This window comes from Ailuropoda melanoleuca, chromosome 17, assembly GCF_002007445.2.
Source record: "Ailuropoda melanoleuca isolate Jingjing chromosome 17, ASM200744v2, whole genome shotgun sequence".
NCBI lineage: Eukaryota > Metazoa > Chordata > Mammalia > Carnivora > Ursidae > Ailuropoda > Ailuropoda melanoleuca.
The window spans coordinates 1,854,421-1,872,779 of NC_048234.1; the positions used below are offsets into that span (position 1 = coordinate 1,854,421).

An 18,359-nucleotide genomic window follows, 5' to 3' on the forward strand; every position below is an offset into this window, starting at 1 on the left:
TCCCCCCCCCCCCCGCCCACCGCGGCCCCTCGAACCTGGTCACTCTCACCCTCTACACCGCCTCGCTGCTTCCGCGCGGCCCTTCCCAGCCCTTCTGCGGCCGGAGCGATTTCTCCCAAACATTCCCAGCTTCAAACGTGCCCCGCGTGTTCTCAGGACAAATCCCAAGCCCCTGGCTTATCTTCGAGACTTCACGGTGTGGTCGCGCGCCTGTCCACCTGTCTCCCCTGCGCCCCAGCTCCCCGTGCCCCTGCCCCGCACGCCACTCCGCCTTTCCTTCTCCCACGCCGCCCGGCCGAGCGCTGCCTCCAGAAGGGGTCCCTAGACAGCCAGTCCTGCGGCAGGCCTGCTCGGGCCGTGGGCTGTCCGCGCGCAGCCTGGGGGGCGCGGGTGAGTTCGCTGCGACCGCAGCCTGGGGCCTGCTCAGCCCCGCGTCTCCCCGCGCACCCGTGCGCTCCCTCCCGGCGCGGCGCTCGGCACATGCAAGCTCTAATGGGAGGCAAAAGTGAAAGAAGGAGTGCACCTCCCCATGATCCCTCCGCCGCCTCACGACGACGCACCTGCTGCGTGTGCGCGCCCCCTTCTCCTGGCTCCTTCCGCGCGCCTTTCCCAGAAGCTCACGGAAGGGCGTCCCGCGGGAGCGCGGCTCAGTCCAAGGGCCCGGTGCCATGCGCCCCGCGGATGCTGAGCCCCTTCTGTCGCCCGCAGGAGACGGAGTTCAAGGTGGATGTGCAGGAGTACCTGGGCCCGCTGCTGTTCGTGAAGCTGCACAAACGGCACTTCCTTCAGGACGACGCCTGGTTCTGCAACTGGATCTGGGTGCAGGGCCCCGGGGCCAGTGGGGACGAGTTCAGGTTCCCCTGTTACCGCTGGGTGGAGGGCAGCGGCGTCCTGAGCCTCCCCGAGGGCACCGGTGAGCGCGGGGCTGGGAGTGGGACGAGGCCTGGTGGGGGGAGCGGAGGCAGGAGGCGGGGCTGGAAGTGAGGGGGGATGTGGGGAGGCAGGGTGCTGGGGCTGTGCCCCAGCCGAGAGGCCTGGAGGATGGAGGAGGGGGTGATGCTGAAGGGTCAGGGCCAGCGGGAAAGGCGGGCTGCGGAGGAGCCCTTGGCGGGGACCAGGAGAGGCATTCAGGAGAGGCCTCGCTGCCCGTGCATTCCTCCCCACATCTAGGCCGGACCGTGGGAGACGACCCTCAAGGCCTGTTCAAGCAACACAGGGAGCAGGAGCTGGAAGAGAGGAGGAATCTCTACCGGTCAGCTCCGGCCCCCTCCCGACCCCAACCGCCCCGCCCGACCAGCCAGGCGCTCCTGACCCTTTCCTAGTACCCACATCTGCTTTCACTTCTCTGCCACAGATGGGGAAACTGGAAGGATGGGCTAATCCTGAATATGGCCGGGGCCACCATCAGTGACCTCCCTGTAGACGAGCGTTTTCTGGAAGACAAGAAAATTGATTTTGAGGCTTCACTGGCCAAGGGGTGAGAACGAGGGGGGCCGGGCATTACGGGGGTGGTCTGGTGCAGGGGAGGCTGCAGGGCTTAGGACTGCATGGGGCTGGGCCAGCCTGGGGTGGGTGCCTGTGGTTATCGGTCGGATTCTCAGCGTAACTCTCAACTCTCTGCTTCTCCTTCCCTGAAGGCTGGCAGACCTAGCCATCAAAGACTCTTTGAATGTTCTGACTTGCTGGAATGATCTGGATGACTTCAACCGGATTTTCTGGTGTGGCCAGAGCAAATTGGCCGGTCAGTAGCCCACCACAGTGCTTCTCCCGGGATCCTTACCCCCAGACCCCACCCGATCCAGGGAACCAGGAACGGGAGACCAGAGGCCTGGGTGCTTCTAGGAGGCTGGGGTCAGACGGGGATGGGATCCGACCCCATAGCGTCCTCTACAACTGCCATCCCCAGAGAAGGTGCGGGACTCCTGGAAAGAGGATGCCTTGTTTGGGTACCAGTTTCTCAACGGCACGAACCCCGTGCTTCTGAGGCGCTCCACGAGCCTTCCTTCCCGCCTGGTGTTCCCTCCGGGGATGGAGGAGCTGAAGGACCAGCTGGAGCAGGAGCTGCAGGTGTGGAACGAGGCTGCAGTGCGACGGGGGCGGGGTCCACTGGGGGCCCAGCTGCCTGCTGGACGGCAGGAAGGGATTTGACAGGAGACATGGGGGGTGGTTCTGAGAAACGCAGCTATGTGCCTTCCTCCCTGAGTGAGACCAGTGAACTGGGGGGCGGGGAGAGAGGGGGTGATGGAGACAGGGTCAAAATGATAGCAGCCCTCACCCTCTAACCACCACCACCCCCCCCCGCCACGCAGACAAGCACACTGTTCGAGGCGGACTTCTCGCTCCTGGACGGGGTCAAGGCCAATGTCATCCTGTGCAGCCAGCAGCACCTGGCCGCCCCTCTGGTCATGCTCAAACTGCAGCCTGATGGGAAACTCTTGCCCATGGTCATACAGGTGAGTTCTGCTCCCCAGTGGTTGCGCTCCCACTCAGCACCCCCACCCCGCTTCACTGAGTGCCCGCTCGCTCAGTGCAGAGGCCTAAGGCACGGGGGAGGAAATGGGAAAGGAGGAACGCTGGGGTCTGGCTGGAGAGACAGGCCAGGTGAATCTCAAGAATGTCCAGGACGGAGGAAGTCCCTGAGGAAGGAGCAGTCTGGGAGGGCCCTCTGGAGGCGGCGTGAGCCTTGGAGGAGGCTCAGGACTTAGATCTTGAGTGGACAGCCGTCCTGGGGCGCTGGGGAACAGTGTGAGGGAGGGGGCCACATGGTACGGGCTGCGGGGGCCCGAACACAGGAAGCTGGGGAAGGCTGCTGTGAGGGGCACCTGCCTTCAGGACGGGCCGAGAAGGGGGACGCTGGATCCTGGGATTAGGGTGATGTGTTCAGTGACTGTCCAAAGCACAGGTGATGGGCTCCGATGTGGAGAACAGCTGTGGGGTGCCGAGCAAAATTAAACTGGCCTGGGGCCAGGGAGAGAGGTAAAGGGGGAGTCAGGCAAGGCTTCTGTAGAAATGCAACAAAGAAAGAGGAAAATCAGGAGGCCAACTTTGAGGTAATGGGGGGACATCCAGATTGTGACGTGTGGCCGGTGACAGCTGAGCATGCAGGCGTAGCCAGCCGCGTGGAGGCGGTGTGGCAAGAGTGTGGGACGGAGGAAGGAGAGGGTTTGAATCTTGCCTACGCTGCGGGACCAAAGGGGAAGTGAGGTCGCAGTGGGGGAGCAGTTTCTGCAACAGGCATCTTGTGCGGGGGCGGCTGGGCTGAGCGGGTCTGGGAGGCAGGCGAAGAGCAGAGGCTGCAGGGACCAGCCGTTGCCAGGTGGGCAGAGCTAAGCCGACTGGGAGGGGTGAGGGGATCTGTGGGCGCCTGGCACTCATCCCCACTCTCTGCTCCCCGCTCCAGCTCCAGCTGCCACGCGTGGGATCCCCCCCACCGCCGCTCTTCCTGCCCACGGATCCCCCGATGGCCTGGCTCCTGGCCAAATGCTGGGTCCGCAGCGCTGACTTCCAGATGCACGAGCTGCAGTCTCACCTGCTGCGGGGACACCTGATGGCGGAGGTCATCACTGTGGCCACCATGAGGTGCCTTCCGTCCATACACCCCATCTTCAAGGTAGCTCCTTATTCCCTTCGCTCCTGCCTGCCCCTCTCCCTGCCCCATGGCACGGCCTGGCATCCAGAGGCACCCTCCCTGGGGACTCGAGGTGGGGACAGCCAGCCCAGCAAGACAAGCGAGCCGGGAGTGGCAGACGGGCCGCCGCGCCCTCCGAACAGGCCAGCATGTCCTCCCAAGGAGGCGAAAATGAGTCCTCGGCGGGATGAGGCGTGAGAAGTCTTACCCTTTTTACGTATAAAGCATAGATGTACGTACGCTGTATAAACAGTACACACAAGTGAACGAGGATTCCCACGAGACAGGACCATCCACGTAGCATGAAGTGTTTTTCCAGCCAGTTCTGAAGAGTCCTAAACTAGTAACCCACAGGCCAGCTGGGGGTACTCAGGACAACAGTAGCAGCCGGGCTCATTACAGATGATGAGCACGGAGGAGCCGCCCACTCACTTGTTTTCTTGGGGTCCTCCCGTGGGGCAAGAGCCATTCTAGATGCTGGTGCGAAGCAAGATGGGCAAGGTCCCGATCTTTGGGGATTTTCATATCCATTAAGGGCTAACAGGCGATAACGACTGTATGGGAGCCTATCCGCTGTGATAAGTGCAATGCAGAGAATCAGGGCAGGCGTTGTGAGAGTGAGTTAAACTGGGTGGTCAGGGAAGGCTCCTTTGAGGATGAGACTACCAGGAGCCAGCCGTGAGATGGTTAAGGCAGAGGGACCAGCTAGTGCCAAGGTCCTGTGGCAGGAAGAAGCTTGGCCTGTTTGAAGAACAGAAAGAAGGTGAGTGGAATGGATAAAGGGGAGAGGGTAGGAGATGAAGTTCCAGAGGCAGGCAAGTTCAACAGTGCATTCTCAGTGGGGGGCCACTATCCACACCCCCCTCACCCTCGCCCCCGCCCCAAGGGAGGGAGTAGCCCGGGCTCTTTTCTGACTCTGCCCTTCCCTGCTCTTGTCCCTGCAGCTTCTCATTCCCCACCTGCGCTACACCTTGGAAATTAACCTCCGGGCCAGGAGCGGGCTTGTCTCTGACATGGGAATTTTCGACCAGGTATGAGGGGAGCAGGGGTATCCCGGGGTCCCCCTCCCTCTGGCTCTGGCCCGTGGGCTCGGGGCGGGCTGATCTGCCTGGCCTTCGCTCCTCAGGTGGTGAGCACAGGTGGCGGGGGCCACGTGGAGCTGCTCCAGCGAGCGGGCGCCTTCCTCACCTATCGCTCCTTCTGCCCCCCTGATGACCTGGCCGACCGGGGGCTCCTGGGAGTCAAGTCTTCCTTCTACGCCCAAGATGCCCTGCGGCTGTGGGAAACCCTGGCTCGGTGAGGAGGGGGAAGGCAGGGCGGACGCTGGGACGGGAGGTCTGTGTCTAGGCTGGGGGGCCGGGGGGTGGGGAGGAGGAGGGGGAGCCCCGGGCCGGGAGGCTGCCAGCGAGCTTCCGCTCTGCGGACCCTCGGGGCAGCTACGTGCAGGCCATGGTGCAACTGCACTACAAGACGGACGAGGCCGTGAGAGACGATTTGGAGCTTCAGTCCTGGTGTCGAGAGATCACTGAGGTCGGGCTGCGCGGGGCCCAGGACCGAGGTAAGACTAGCCCCCGCCCCCCGGGACCTTTCACACGAGATAGTTCCCCTGGGAACCTCTCCAGAATCCTCTCTAACTTCTGTGCAATCTTCCAGAAGCATTTCCAACCCCATGAGAATGCCCAAAGGCCTTTCCAGATTCCTTCCCTAGCCGCTAGACACAGAGCCCCATCCTATGCCCTAAGAGAACCCCTCTAGGTCCCAGATGCAGTGGGACCACTGCTTGCTCGTAAATGTTTATTTTTTATTTTTTATTTTTATTTTTTTTTAAAGATTTTATTTATTTATTCAACAGAGATAGAGACAGCCAGCGAGAGAGGGAACACAAGCAGGGGGAGTGGGAGAGGAAGAAGCAGGCTCATAGCAGAAGAGCCTGATGTGGGGCTTCGATCCTACAACGCCGGGATCACGCCCTGAGCCGAAGGCAGATGCTTAACCGCTGTGCCACCCAGGCGCCCCTCGTAAATGTTTAAAAACCAGCTCCCTGAAACCAAAAACCAAAACCCTAAATTGTAGCATTTGCCCATTTCCACAGTGTAAATATTCCCACTGTGGTTACCAGGGTGACGTCAGCCAGCTTGCTACAGACCTGAATGGTAACTGACTGGCTCTGTGGGCCAGCGGGAGCCACACCAGTGCCCCACTGGGTGGGCCCCTCGCAGCCGATCCCCCACCCCCATTCCGACCCAGTCTGCGGTCGGCGCCCACGGCTTCTGAGTGCTCGGCGCCCCTGCTCACCCTCGTCCATTTGACCCCCCAGTGGCTAACTCCCCGGAACCCCTTGCAGGCTTCCCCAACTCCTTACAGACCCGGGACCAGATGTGCCATTTTGTCACCATGTGCATCTTCACCTGTACCGGCCAGCACTCCTCCACCCACCTGGGCCAGGTACTCACTATGGGGGCAGCTGGGAATTTGCACCCGCAGTGGCGGCCGGGGCTGGGTGCAGCTGCGCTAAGGGCTTTCCATGCGTCGCAGGCACTGACTCGAGATATCTGCCCCTCCCTAGCTGGACTGGTACTCTTGGGTCCCTAACGCGCCCTGCACCATGAGAATGCCCCCGCCGACCACCAAGGACGTGACGCTGAAGACAGTGATGGCGACACTGCCCAACTTCCACCAGGCTTCCCTGCAGATGTCCATCGTCTGGCAGCTGGGCCGACGCCAGCCTGTGATGGTGCGGGCGGGGCGCCCCGCGGGCTCCCAGGAAGGGGCTGCTGCAGCCAGGCCCGCGGCTCTCCTCGCTGAGGGTCCCAGGCTCTCAGCTGCCTTTCTCTCTCCACCCAGGTGGCTCTGGGCCAGCACCAGGAGGAGTATTTCTCGGGCCCTGGACCCAAGGCCGTGCTGCAGAAGTTCAGGGAGGAGCTGACTGCCCTCCAGAAGGAAATTGAGACCCGGAATGCAAAGCTGGACATGCCCTATGAGTATCTGCTGCCCCGCCTGGTGGAAAACAGCGTGGCCATCTGAGCGCCCCTTCCACCCCAGCCACGTGCCACCCCTTGGTGCCCACAGTCCCGCCGCCTGCAGTCCCCGCCCCGCAAACAGTCCCCTTCCCATGGTCTGTGCCCGCACTGAATGCATTTTACTCTGGCCTCTCTTCCCTCTGCCTCCCTCATCAGTCGGGCCTCCCCCGGGGCAGATAACAGCCACGTGTATGTAAACTGCTTCCAGAGTAGGATAGGGTGTCCACCCATGTTACCCCACACCCTCTATGAGCCAAACATGATTCTGAAACAAAACCGAGTTTAATGGCAATGAAAAGATATTTTAGACAACGAAAGAAAAGAAGTTAGAACAAACTATCCCAAAGCAAATATTGGCCAAAGAATGTAGCACATCTTTCTAACTGGATGGGTCCTGAAGCCAGACCCAACCCAAAGCAAACCATTCACACGCAATTCTCCAGATTTTTGTCTCATGGCCACTTAGAAAGTGATAAATGAAAGAAAACCGGGGGCGGGGGGGAGGGCATATCTATAACCCGATTGCAGCTCCCCAGCTGGAAAGGTACAAATTAAAATAATTAACTAGAGGTGTGCCTGGGCACCTGCCTTCAGCTCAGGTAGTTGATCTCAGGGTCCTGGGGGGCTCCCTGCTCAGCGGGGAGTCTGCTTCTCCCTCTGCCTCTGCCCTCCTCCCGCTCGTGCTCTCTCTCTCTCAAATAAATAAATGCATAAATAAAATCCTTTTATTTTTATTTATTATTTTTTTGAGTTGTGCACAGATTCTTTTATTAGTTTCTAATGTACAGGCCTCATCAGTGCCCCGGTAGTATTGTTAAGAGACCATTTTACCTCGCTTAGAACTAAATGAAACATTTTTTCAATTGCAAGTCATTTCTCACCTATGGCCCCCGAGTGACAGGATACATTTCACTTAGCGTCATTTGCCTTATAAAATACAAGGTGTCCTGCGTGCTTTTTTCCCACACTCCAAAGCAGCTTGAAAACCTTTCTTAAGCAAAAAAAGCCTATTCAGGGACCAAACAGGATCTTGACAGAACTCATGTTCAAACGGTCACGATTCGTGGTTGTTTTATCAAATGCACATGTATTCTGAGAGATTTGCCGGCTATCTAAAGCCAAGAATTAGATGGTCATCACTCAAGTACTATTAATTTACCAATCACTGCGTGCCATTTTCAAGTTCTAAAATTACCACACTAGAGTAATTTTTAAAGAAATCTTCTCTTTTCATCCTGTTCATTTCATCAACTTCAGTCATCTTTCAATATTCCCTCTCATCAGGTAGTTTTTGGATCGACACTTAGCAAAACCTCCAAACCATTTTCAAACTAAAAGCAAAGCTTACGAGCGCCTGGGGGCTCAGTCGGTGAAGTGTCTGCCTTCAGCTCAAGTCTTGATCCCAGGGTCCTGGGATCGAGTCCCACATCCGGCTCCCTGCTCAGTGGGGAGTCTGCTGCTCCCTCTTCCCCTTCCCCCTGGTCATGATCTCGCCCTCTCTCTCTCTTGCTCTCTCTATCTCAAATAAACAAATGAAATCCTAAATAAAATAAAATAAAATAAAATAAAATAAAATAAAATACAAACAAAGCTCACCTTACACCCCAGTCCAAAATGCGTCCTTCCTCTCACTAGGTGAGTACTTGCCATTGCACCTTTTCGAACTTTGGGTTTAATCTCCAGTGCAGTAATGTTCCCTCTTCACCCAACCTTGCTCTTTAAGGATGAAAATTCCTATTGGAAGTGGATTTCTAGTTCTTAAGTGACAGTAAACAACTTGTAGATTTTCTTCTCCTACAATCTAGATACTATTCACTCTACCATTAAGTAAAATAATGTTATTGAATGCCTCACCTTTTAGGGTTATTTCAATATTTATAAATGTGACGACGCATTCCAATAACTGGGGACAAAAATGTGACAATGTATCAACAAGTTACTCCATAGTGATAAAATACAAATTTTCTATGCAACACATTGACTTTGTATTATAGAATTTTTAAAAAACATTATTTATTTATTTATTTATTTATTTATTTATTTGACAGAGAGAGACAGCCAGCGAGAGAGGGAACACAAGCAGGGGGAGGGAGAGGAAAGAAGAAGGCTCCCAATGGAGGAGCCTGATGTGGGGCTCGATCCCAGAATGCTGGGATCACGCCCTGAGCCGAAGGCAGACGCCTAACGACTGCGCTCCCCAGGCGCCCCAGTGTTATAGAATTTAACCTGTTTTATAAACTATCTCGCGGCGTTATTCTTTGCTTATCTGTTCTATGAGAAGATGATGTTGTAACAACGGACCCTCTCTTCCCACAGATTTTTACTATGTACTTAAACAGAGTTTCTTTCCCTGAGACAAGGCGAAAGAAATCAAGTTCCCACCCAGGAAAAAAAGTGTTAACCCAAATGCCAGTTTCAGTGTATTTTAACACCAGAAATAGGGCCTGTGCAACTCTCCATCTTCACCTGAGCCGGACTACACAAGGTCACAGTGTTGATCAAAAGAAGACACAGGTTTCTCATCAAACTGTTGTTTTAACGGGTCTCAAGTTTCTGTGACACATTTTTGGTCAAGTTGTTTCCATTAAAAAGTACTGGTTTTAAAAACTAGTAAGGGGCGCCTGGGTGGCTCAGTTGGTTGAGTGTCTGATTCTTGATTTTGGCTCAGGTCGCGGTCTCAGGATCGTGAGATCAAGCCCCGCATCGGGCTCCACACTGAGCACGGAGCCTGCTTGAGATTCTCTCCCTCTCCCTCTTCCCCTCCTGCCCCACCCGCCTACTCATGTGCACTCTCTCTCTTTCAAAAAAACAAAACAAAAAACTAAAAAAAAAAAAAAACCCAAAACAGAAAAACAACAACGAATTACTTGAAACTGCCACAGGCGCACAAAAACAAATGGTCCAAAAAACATTCTCCTTTTCTTCTGAAGGTTTTAGGATGCGTTCTTATCATTAACCAGTCTTTTCCTATTAAACTTAAATGGCCAATGACACAAACAGTTCTGAGGCCATTCTTCCACCACCATTAAAACTGGGGGACGGGTATTGGGGTTAATATTCATTTAGCCCATGAGTTTTCTAGGCAGACATGGTGACCTTGCCAGCTCTGGCTGCCTTCTCGTCCACTGCTTTGATGACACCCACAGCAAGCATCTGTCTCGTGTCACGAACAGCAGAACGGCCCCGAGGAGGAGAGTCAGAGAAGCTCTCAACACACACAGGTTTGCCAGGGACCATATCAGTAACAGGAGCATCACTGGATTTTAAAAACTTGGGACCATCTCCCAGCTTTTTTCTAGAACGACGATCTATCTTCTCCTTCAGTTCAGCCAACCTGCAAGCAGTGTGAGCTGTGCGACCATTCAGCTCAGGTGCATACCCAGCACCGAGGGGCCTGGATGGTTCAGGATAATCACCTGAGCCATGAAGCCAGCTGTTTCCTTGGGTGGGTCACTTTTGCTGTCACCAGCCACACAGGCACGACTAACATCTTCAACAGATACATTCTTGACATTGAAGCCCACATTCTCCCCAGGAAGAGCCTCACTCAAAGCTTCATGGTGCCTTTCAACAGACTTGACTTCAGCTGTAACATTGACTGGAGCAAAGGTGACCGCCATGTTGGGTTTAAGGACACCAGTCTCCACTTGGCCCACAGGGACAGTACCATGACCACCCATTCTGTAGATGTCTGGACAGGCAGACGCTAGGGCTTGTCAGTTAGATGAGCTGGTGGCAGAAGGCAATCCAGAGCCTCACGCAGTGTGGTTCCGTTGGCACTCCCCTCTTTACGGGTGACTTTCCATCCCTTGAACCGAGGCATGTTAGCACTTGGCTCCCGCACGTTGTCACCATTGCAACCGGAAATGGGCACAAATATTAACATGTTGAGGTTATAGCCAATTTTCTTAATGTAGGTGCTGACTTCCTTAACGATTTCCTCGTATCTCTTCTGGCTGTAGGGTGGCTCAGTGGAATCGCCTTGTGAACACCAACTATTAGTTGTTTCACACCCAATGTGGAAGCCAGAGGGGCACGCTCACGGGCCTGCCCATTCTTGGAGACGCCTGCTTCAAATTCTCCAACACCAGCAGCAACAATCAGGACAGCGCGGTCCACCTGAGACGTGCCTGGAATCATGTTTTTGAGAAAGTCTCTGTGTCCTGGGGCATCAGTGAGGGCCGCATAATACTTGCTGGTCTCGAATTTCCTCAGGGAGGTATCAGGGTGATACCACGTTCACATTCAGCTTTCAGGGTATCCAAGACCCAAGCATACTTGAAGGAGCCCCTTCCCATCTCAACAGCCTCTTCTCAAATTTTTCCATAGTTCTTTTGTCGATCCCACCACATTTGAAGATCAAATGACCAATAGTGGTAGACTTGCCCAAATCTACGGGTCCAGTGACTACCATGCTGACGGGAGTCTTTTCCTTCCCCATTTTGGTTTAGGTTCAGAGGTGGTTTTCATGACACCTGTATTCTGGCAGCAAACCCATTGTGAAAAAGCAGTAACATTTTTAAAAATAATTTTTATTTTTTAATTTTTTTAAAAGATTTTATTTATTTATTTGACAGAGAGAGAGACAGGCAGCAAGAGAGGGAACACAAGCAGCGGGAGTGGGAGAGGAAGAAGCAGGCTCCCAGTGAGGAGCCTGATGTGGGGCTCGATCCCAGGACTCTGGGATCACAGCCTGAGCCGAAGGCAGACGCTTAACGACTGAGCCACCCAGGTGCCCCTAAAAATAATTTTTTTAAAGATTTATTTATTTTTTCGACAGAGATAGAGACAGCCAGCGAGAGAGGGAACACAACCAGGGGGAGTGGGAGAGGAAGAAGCAGGCTCTCAGCAGAGGAGCCTGATGTGGGGCTCGATCCCATAACGCCGGGATCATGCCCTGAGCCGAAGGCAGATGCTTAACCACTGTGCCATCCAGGCGCCCCCTAAAAATAATTTTTAAAAAAGATTTTATTTATTTATTTGACAGAGAGCAGGAGAAAAAGCAACAGAGAGCACGCAGGGGGAGCAGCAGAGGGAGAGGGAGAAGCAGGCTCCCCACTGAGCAGGGAGCCCGATGCGGGGCTCAATCCCAGGACCCTGGGATCATGACCAGAGCCAAAGGCAGATACTTAACCAACTGAGCCACCCAGGTACCCCAGCAATAAAATCTTGAAAAACAAAATCAAAAACAAAAACACCTCCTTATTTTAATGAGTGACAACAAAGGAATCAATAAAATCCAACTTCTGTATCTGATGAAAATTTTGGAAAAATAAACTTAGAAGTTTCATTTCTTAATATGACCATCTGTGGGTATTGAATTTACTTCACTTTGTGGATATTTTAAAGCAGAAATTCATGGTACACACCAGCCCAAACCATTTCCTTTCCAAGATGAACAAAGTTGCTTCTTGCCTCTGATTGTTTAATTTGGCAAAAGACCTATGGGTGATGCTTGGTCTGATGCTTAAAGCAAGAATAGGAAATATACGTTGAGAGGTGGGGTAGAGTTCAATACGGGGATCGGCGAGAGCATGTGGCACAGTCTCGGCAGCAGAAATAATGCTGCTGGGGAGTCTGGGGAGTGGGGCAGTGGGAGCAGTGGGGGCTGGAAGAGAGGCGCTGGGAAGGGTGGTCTCATGAACATGGTGCCAGGAAATTAAGCTTGACCTTTAAGGAAACAGCTACTGAAAGATTTTAAGTAATGATAGGACGCGGTCTTGGAAGTCAAACACAGAGGCACCCCCCTCTCCTTGGGGGACACCCCCTTCTCCTTGGGGACCACACCCCCTTTCCTTGGGAGCCACCCCTTTCACTCTCATTATTGGTTCCTTGTCAGATACTTTCATTTTGCTGGTTTTCCCCTCAGTCCCTGACAGAGAAAACTTCAAATCCCATTGCTTTTTTGGAAAAGAATCTTTTTATTGTTTTTATTTAAGTAAGCCCCACGTGGGGCTTGAATTCGTGGCCCCAAGATCAAGAGTTGCATGCAGGTGCCCCTGACACAGGGTTTTTACAAACAGGCTTGTGGGGAGAAAACCATGACACATGGTCTTGATGTTCTCTAATGCCCCTTAAATTCCAGTGAAGTCACAGAATAAAAAGTAAGGTCATAGTGACACAGTGACATTTAGGCGTCAACTTTCTGGTCCATACGGTAATTCCATGTTTAATTTTTTTGCAGAGCTGCCGGAATGTTTGCCACGATGGCCATGTAGATTGCATGCCACCAGCAAGGTATGACCACCCCAATCCCTCCACATCTTCACCAACATGTTTTTTCCTTTTCTTTTCTTAAGATTTTTTTTCAGTTATTTATTTGAGAGAGAGAGAGCCAGAGAGAGAGAGAGAGTGAGAGGGTGCACAAGCAGGGGTAGGGGCAGAGGGAGAGGGAGATGCAGAGTCCCCACTGAGCAGGGAGCCTGATGCAGGGCTCGATCCCGGGACCCCGAGATCATGACGTGAGCCAAAGGCAGACGCTTAAAGAATGAGCCACTCAGGCGCCCCCTCTCTGAGTGCTTTTGAGCCTTTGTTTTTATTACTCTTTCCGTAACCTGACTCTGAGGAGCCTTAGTTTTATCGAGCTCTTCTTGAGACTTCCTGGGATGTTTCCATAGTCTCTTGCTTATGGCATTTTTATTCCATCTTTTATTTTATTTTTTTTATACATTTACCAATAGTTAATTTGTATTCTGTATTGGAGAAATCCAATATCTGAAATCCCTGGCTAAATATGCAGTCATTCTATCCGCTGGTGTTCACTCATAGTGCTTTTTTTCCCTTTTGGGTTAGATGATTTCTGATTATGAACTCTTATCTGGCGGGACGTAGCTCCAAGGGCCTAAACCAGAGTTGCTCTTCCCTACAGATATTTTGCAGTTTTCTTATGTCAGGAGTCCGAGGGGATGGATGCTTCTCACCTGAGACCACTTTTGCCCTCTGAGAGACCAGCTCGATGTCCCAGTCTAGTATGGAGCCCTAGGCTTAACATGTAGGTTCTAACTCTAGAATACACATTTGGTCCATGAAAAGTCTCCTTGGTTGTTTGCTTACTAGACTCATACATATGTCAGCTTCCACANTGAGAGACCAGCTCGATGTCCCAGTCTAGTATGGAGCCCTAGGCTTAACATGTAGGTTCTAACTCTAGAATATACATTTGGTCCATGAAAAGTCTCCTTGGTTGTTTGCTTACTAGACTCATACATATGTCAGCTTCCACAATACCTCATGATTTCCCTACCTTTCTGAACCAAGAAAAATTTCGACAGTATGTTTGTTTTATTGTAGTTGGAAAGTCCTTCACAGTACCTGGAAGTATAAAAGTGGTACTTTTTATGTTTTCTTCTAATAATTTATAGTTTGCTTTCATGCTTTGTTTTTTATTTGCATGGAGTTTATTTTGGGGTATGGTGTGAGGTAGGGATCTAACCTTAAGAAAATACTGGGTACTGAAAAATCCCAAGTCCTCTTATGACATGGCTCATCCTTTCTCCATAAACTTGAAGTTTCTCCATCATGGTCTAGGCTTCTCTCTCTATATATATATATAGATTTTTTTGTTCTGTTCTGTTTTGCTGATCTGTCTTCTTCTTATTGTGCCAATACCATTCTAGATTTCTTACATATAATGGTTTTATCCTATATTTTGATATGCATTTTTTTCAAAACGTCTTTGGAAATTCTTATGGGCCTTCTCTTCCATATACTCTTTATAATCAGTTTATATGTAATCCTTTCAAATCCACTTTACTGTAGCAACTCTATGTCAATTATGGTTACGGATGTAAAATATTACATGCTTTGTATTCCATTTGCTAATAACCCTATTCTGTCTTCTTCTTTTCCCCACTGTAAATTCTGGGCACCCTAGGCCAGATTTACTAATGGAATTTCAATGCTTGGCCTTGAAACTCTACGCTCTTCTAACCACCGGTGCAAGAAATCTCTGCAAGATAAGAGAAAATGTTGCTTCTTCTCCTGCAGCTGCAGAGAAAAGTAGGTGGTATTCTGCCTGGTAAAACTATTTGTACAGATATTCTTCTCAATTAAGTAGTCTTGTAATTCACAAGAACTTAGACATTTTTGCTACCTAAGGAAGTATTCTTTCACCTCTAGGAAGTCTATAATTCTGACTGGCTGATTTTAATTAATAATGTGTTGTTCTGACAAAAATTCTAAATGGACATTTATGTTTTTCAAAAAGTATAAATGCTTGTGAATTTCCTTTGTTTATGCAGAAAGGATCATTGGCACTTCCTCTTTTTCCCCCATGTATAAATATAAAGTAATCATTCTTCTAGATTTTTTATTGAAGCAAAGATTTTTAAAAATTTTGTCTTTTCTAAATAAACCAGTGGTGCTGTGATGTGGGGAATCTCCCTGCTTCTACCAACCTGTCTCTAACCAGCAAGAACAATACTAAAGAGCTGTTCTGCTTAGAAAATCGATGGGGACATTGCGTGTTAGGGTAGATATACTGTTACAACAAAGAGACCCCAAATATGCAGCAGCTAAGACAGGACCACGTTTCTCCTCACTGTACCCATCAGGCTGGCATCTTGAGTCAGTTAGGGGCGCTACACCTCAATTCCAGAGCCTGGTTTTCTTCATCTTGTTTTTCTTCCGTTCCATAGGACATTATACTCCTCTGTGGCTTTGAGGTTGGGTTGTAACCAGCAGGAATGAGGAAGAGACCATGACAGCATGGTGACTACAGTCAATAATGCTGTATCTTATACTTGAAATTTACTAAGAGTAGATCTTAATTGTTCTCATTTGAAAAGAAGGTAACTGCCTGTCATTGGCCATATCAACATTTTTCTTGATAAGTCTCCTGAGGCAAGGGAAATAAAAGCAAAAATAAACTATTGGGACCACATCAAAATAGAAAGCTTCTGCTCAGCAAAGGAAATAACCAACAAAACTAAAAGGCAACCTATGGAATGGGAGAAGATATTTGCAAATGACATAGATGATGAAGGGCTAATATCTAAAATCTATAAAGAACTCATACAACTCAACAGCCCCTAAACAAATAATCCAATTAAAAGTGGGCAGAAGACACGAACAGGTATTTCTCCAAAGAAGACATCCAGGTGGCCAACAGACACATGAAAAGATGCCCAACATCACTCGTCATCAGGGAAATGCAAATCAAAACTGCAAGACATCACCCCACACTGGTCCGAACGGCTAAAATCAAAACCAGAAGAAACAACAGGTGTTGGCAAGGATGTGGAGAGAAAGGAACCCTCATGTACTGTTGGTGGGAACGCAAACTGGTGCAGCCACTGCGGAAACAGTATGGAGGCTCCTCAAAAAGTTAAAGATAGAACTACCCTACTGTCTAGTAATTATACTATTGGGTATCTACCCAAGAAATATAAAAACAGTAATTCAAAGGGATACATTTACTCCTATGTTCACTGCGGCATTATCTGCAATACGCAAATTATGGAAACAGCCCAAGTGCTCATCAACTGATGAATGGATGAAAAAGATGTGGCATACATATATAATGGAATATCATTCAGCCATAAAAAATGAAATCTTGCCACTTGCAACGACATGGATGGAGCTGGAGAGCATAATTCTAGGTGAGAAAGTCAGTCAGAGAAAGACAAATACCATATGAGCAAAGGGGGAAAAAAAGAAAGAGAGAGCGCCAAACCAAGAACCAGGGTCTTAACTACAGAGAAGAAACTGATGGTCACCAGACGGGAGGGGGTGGGGGATGGGTTAAACAGGCGATGCGCATAAAGGAGGGCAGCTGTGATGAGCACCAGGTGTTGTAGGGAAGTGTTGAACTGCTATATTGTACACTTGAAACTAATACTACATGTATGTTAACTGCTCTGGAATTAAAACAAAACCTAACTTAAAAAACTAATTTTGCCTGGGTGGCTCAGTTGGTTGAGTGTCTGCCTTCAGCTGAGGTCATGATCTCAGGGTCCTGGGATCGAGTCCCGCATCCCGTAGGGCTCCCTGCTCAGCGGGGAGTCTGCTTGTCTCTCTCCTTCAGCCCCTTGCCCCCCTCCCCCACGGCTCGTGTTCCCTCTTCTCTCTCTCACAAAAAAATAAATTAAATCTTACAAAAAAAACACATTTCTAATGGGAAAAAATAAAACAAAAACAGGTAACTATGAGGGGATGGCTATGTTAATTGCTCAATTGTAGAATCATCTTACAATGTGTACATGTATCAAAACATCACATTGTATGCCTTAAATATATACAATTTTTATTTGCCAGTAGTGCCTCAATAAAGTGGGGAGAAAAAGAAGAGAATATTGAAGAGACAGAGCCCAGTCTTGAGGTGTTGCCCGGGTAATGGCGGACATCCCACCTGCTTGCATTTCGTGGGAGGGGACTAAGTCACGTGACCACACCGAGCCGCAGAGGAGGCTGGGAACTTGGGATGGTTGGCTAGCCAGGAGCAGGCTGTACTTTGAGTCGTATGGAGTAAGGCTAGAGTGGACATTGCAGGACAGGTAGCAGTCTCCGCCACACATTGGGAAGTGAAAGAATTAGGGCTGTTGTGGGTCATTGTTTCTCACATTTTTTGGACAGAGGCGTTGGGTATGTGTCCATGGAGTACAGGTGAAGTTTGACTCCAGTAGCAGAGCTCAGAGGCAGAATCGCCCTTTTTGGAAAGAACGTTTCTAGCTCCAAAAGTTGGGCTTCCTTTGTTTGGGGGCATGAAGACTCCACCGAGTGAGTTTTCCTGAAGTCCTGCTGGACCAAGTGTACAGCGCGTGGTCCCCAAGAGGGAAAGCAGTAACCTGAAGAAATTGCCTGTTCTCGACATTGCTGCATTCTAGAGAATAAACGGAGGTGAACTTTGGGTCAGGGTTGTGCTTTCTATTCTGAATGCATATATTTTCACCCCTTTCTTTCCTTGAAATAAGAGATTCCATATACTCTGCACTTGCCGCGAGATGGATTATTTTCCACATTGTTTGAATATGAGATATTGTGACTCAAGATATATCCTTGAGTCAAAATCCACGTGAATTGAGGACTAAGGAGTGAAAATTCCAAGAAAATGAGAGGGGTGTAATGGAGACTCCGGATTTTCTGATGAGAAAACAGTATGTTTGCTGAAGTTGTCAATTCCCCAAGGATCAGTACGACATAGACTCCATAAATAACAAAAAAATAATTTCCTTCAGAGAGCATCTTTAATTAGAGGCATTAGAAAATAAAGATAATAAGATTCTTACAATTAAGGAGTTTCCACTTTGTTTAATAATGAGAAATTAGTAAGTGCTTATAAAAACCTAAAATAAGAAATCCCAAAGAATGGCCGGGTTGTAGAAATAAAGCCAAAATTGACAATGTTTTAAATATGACAGTCTTTTAAGGAAGTTTCTCTTTAGGCTGGAAGGGTTATGTCAGGAAAAAAATGACATCTTAAAACCTCCCAGTCTTTGAAACGAGAGCTCTGTTATTAATTATATTTCTAACCTTCCACAAATACATTGCACATGTTGGTTACATTAGTCTCAAAGGGACAGAGTCTTACGGTTTACATGTCGTAAAAGCATATTTTTAAGGGAAAAATATGTTAATGAAATGATAAACTATTAGTTAAAAGATAAGTATTTCCCACTGAGAAGGAAAAATAAAGTCCACATGTTAACTGTGCAGAACAATTGTAATTAATAAAATTTTAACCAGTATTCTTGTTAAAATTCATTCTTTCTGTC

The 18,359-nt window shown here is 49.8% G+C and overlaps 1 protein-coding gene and 1 pseudogene across 1 annotated transcript in view; one reads left to right on the forward strand and one right to left on the reverse strand.

The window, feature by feature from the left end:
* ALOX15 (arachidonate 15-lipoxygenase) overlaps positions 1 to 6,652 on the forward strand; it is a 33,281-nt gene extending 26,629 nt beyond the window's left edge. Inside the window, exons 4-16 of the mRNA XM_002924474.4 lie at positions 709 to 913; positions 1,171 to 1,252; positions 1,355 to 1,477; positions 1,638 to 1,741; positions 1,907 to 2,067; positions 2,310 to 2,453; positions 3,401 to 3,610; positions 4,573 to 4,659; positions 4,755 to 4,924; positions 5,065 to 5,186; positions 5,973 to 6,073; positions 6,195 to 6,362; positions 6,473 to 6,652. Of these exons, the coding sequence (XP_002924520.3) occupies positions 709 to 913; positions 1,171 to 1,252; positions 1,355 to 1,477; positions 1,638 to 1,741; positions 1,907 to 2,067; positions 2,310 to 2,453; positions 3,401 to 3,610; positions 4,573 to 4,659; positions 4,755 to 4,924; positions 5,065 to 5,186; positions 5,973 to 6,073; positions 6,195 to 6,362; positions 6,473 to 6,652 (1,857 nt within the window). The remainder of the gene's footprint in view (positions 1 to 708; positions 914 to 1,170; positions 1,253 to 1,354; positions 1,478 to 1,637; positions 1,742 to 1,906; positions 2,068 to 2,309; positions 2,454 to 3,400; positions 3,611 to 4,572; positions 4,660 to 4,754; positions 4,925 to 5,064; positions 5,187 to 5,972; positions 6,074 to 6,194; positions 6,363 to 6,472) is intronic.
* A 3,074-nt stretch (positions 6,653 to 9,726) lies between these two features.
* Positions 9,727 to 11,089, reverse strand: LOC109490418 (annotated as a pseudogene).
* Between the last annotated feature and the right edge of the window lie 7,270 nt (positions 11,090 to 18,359).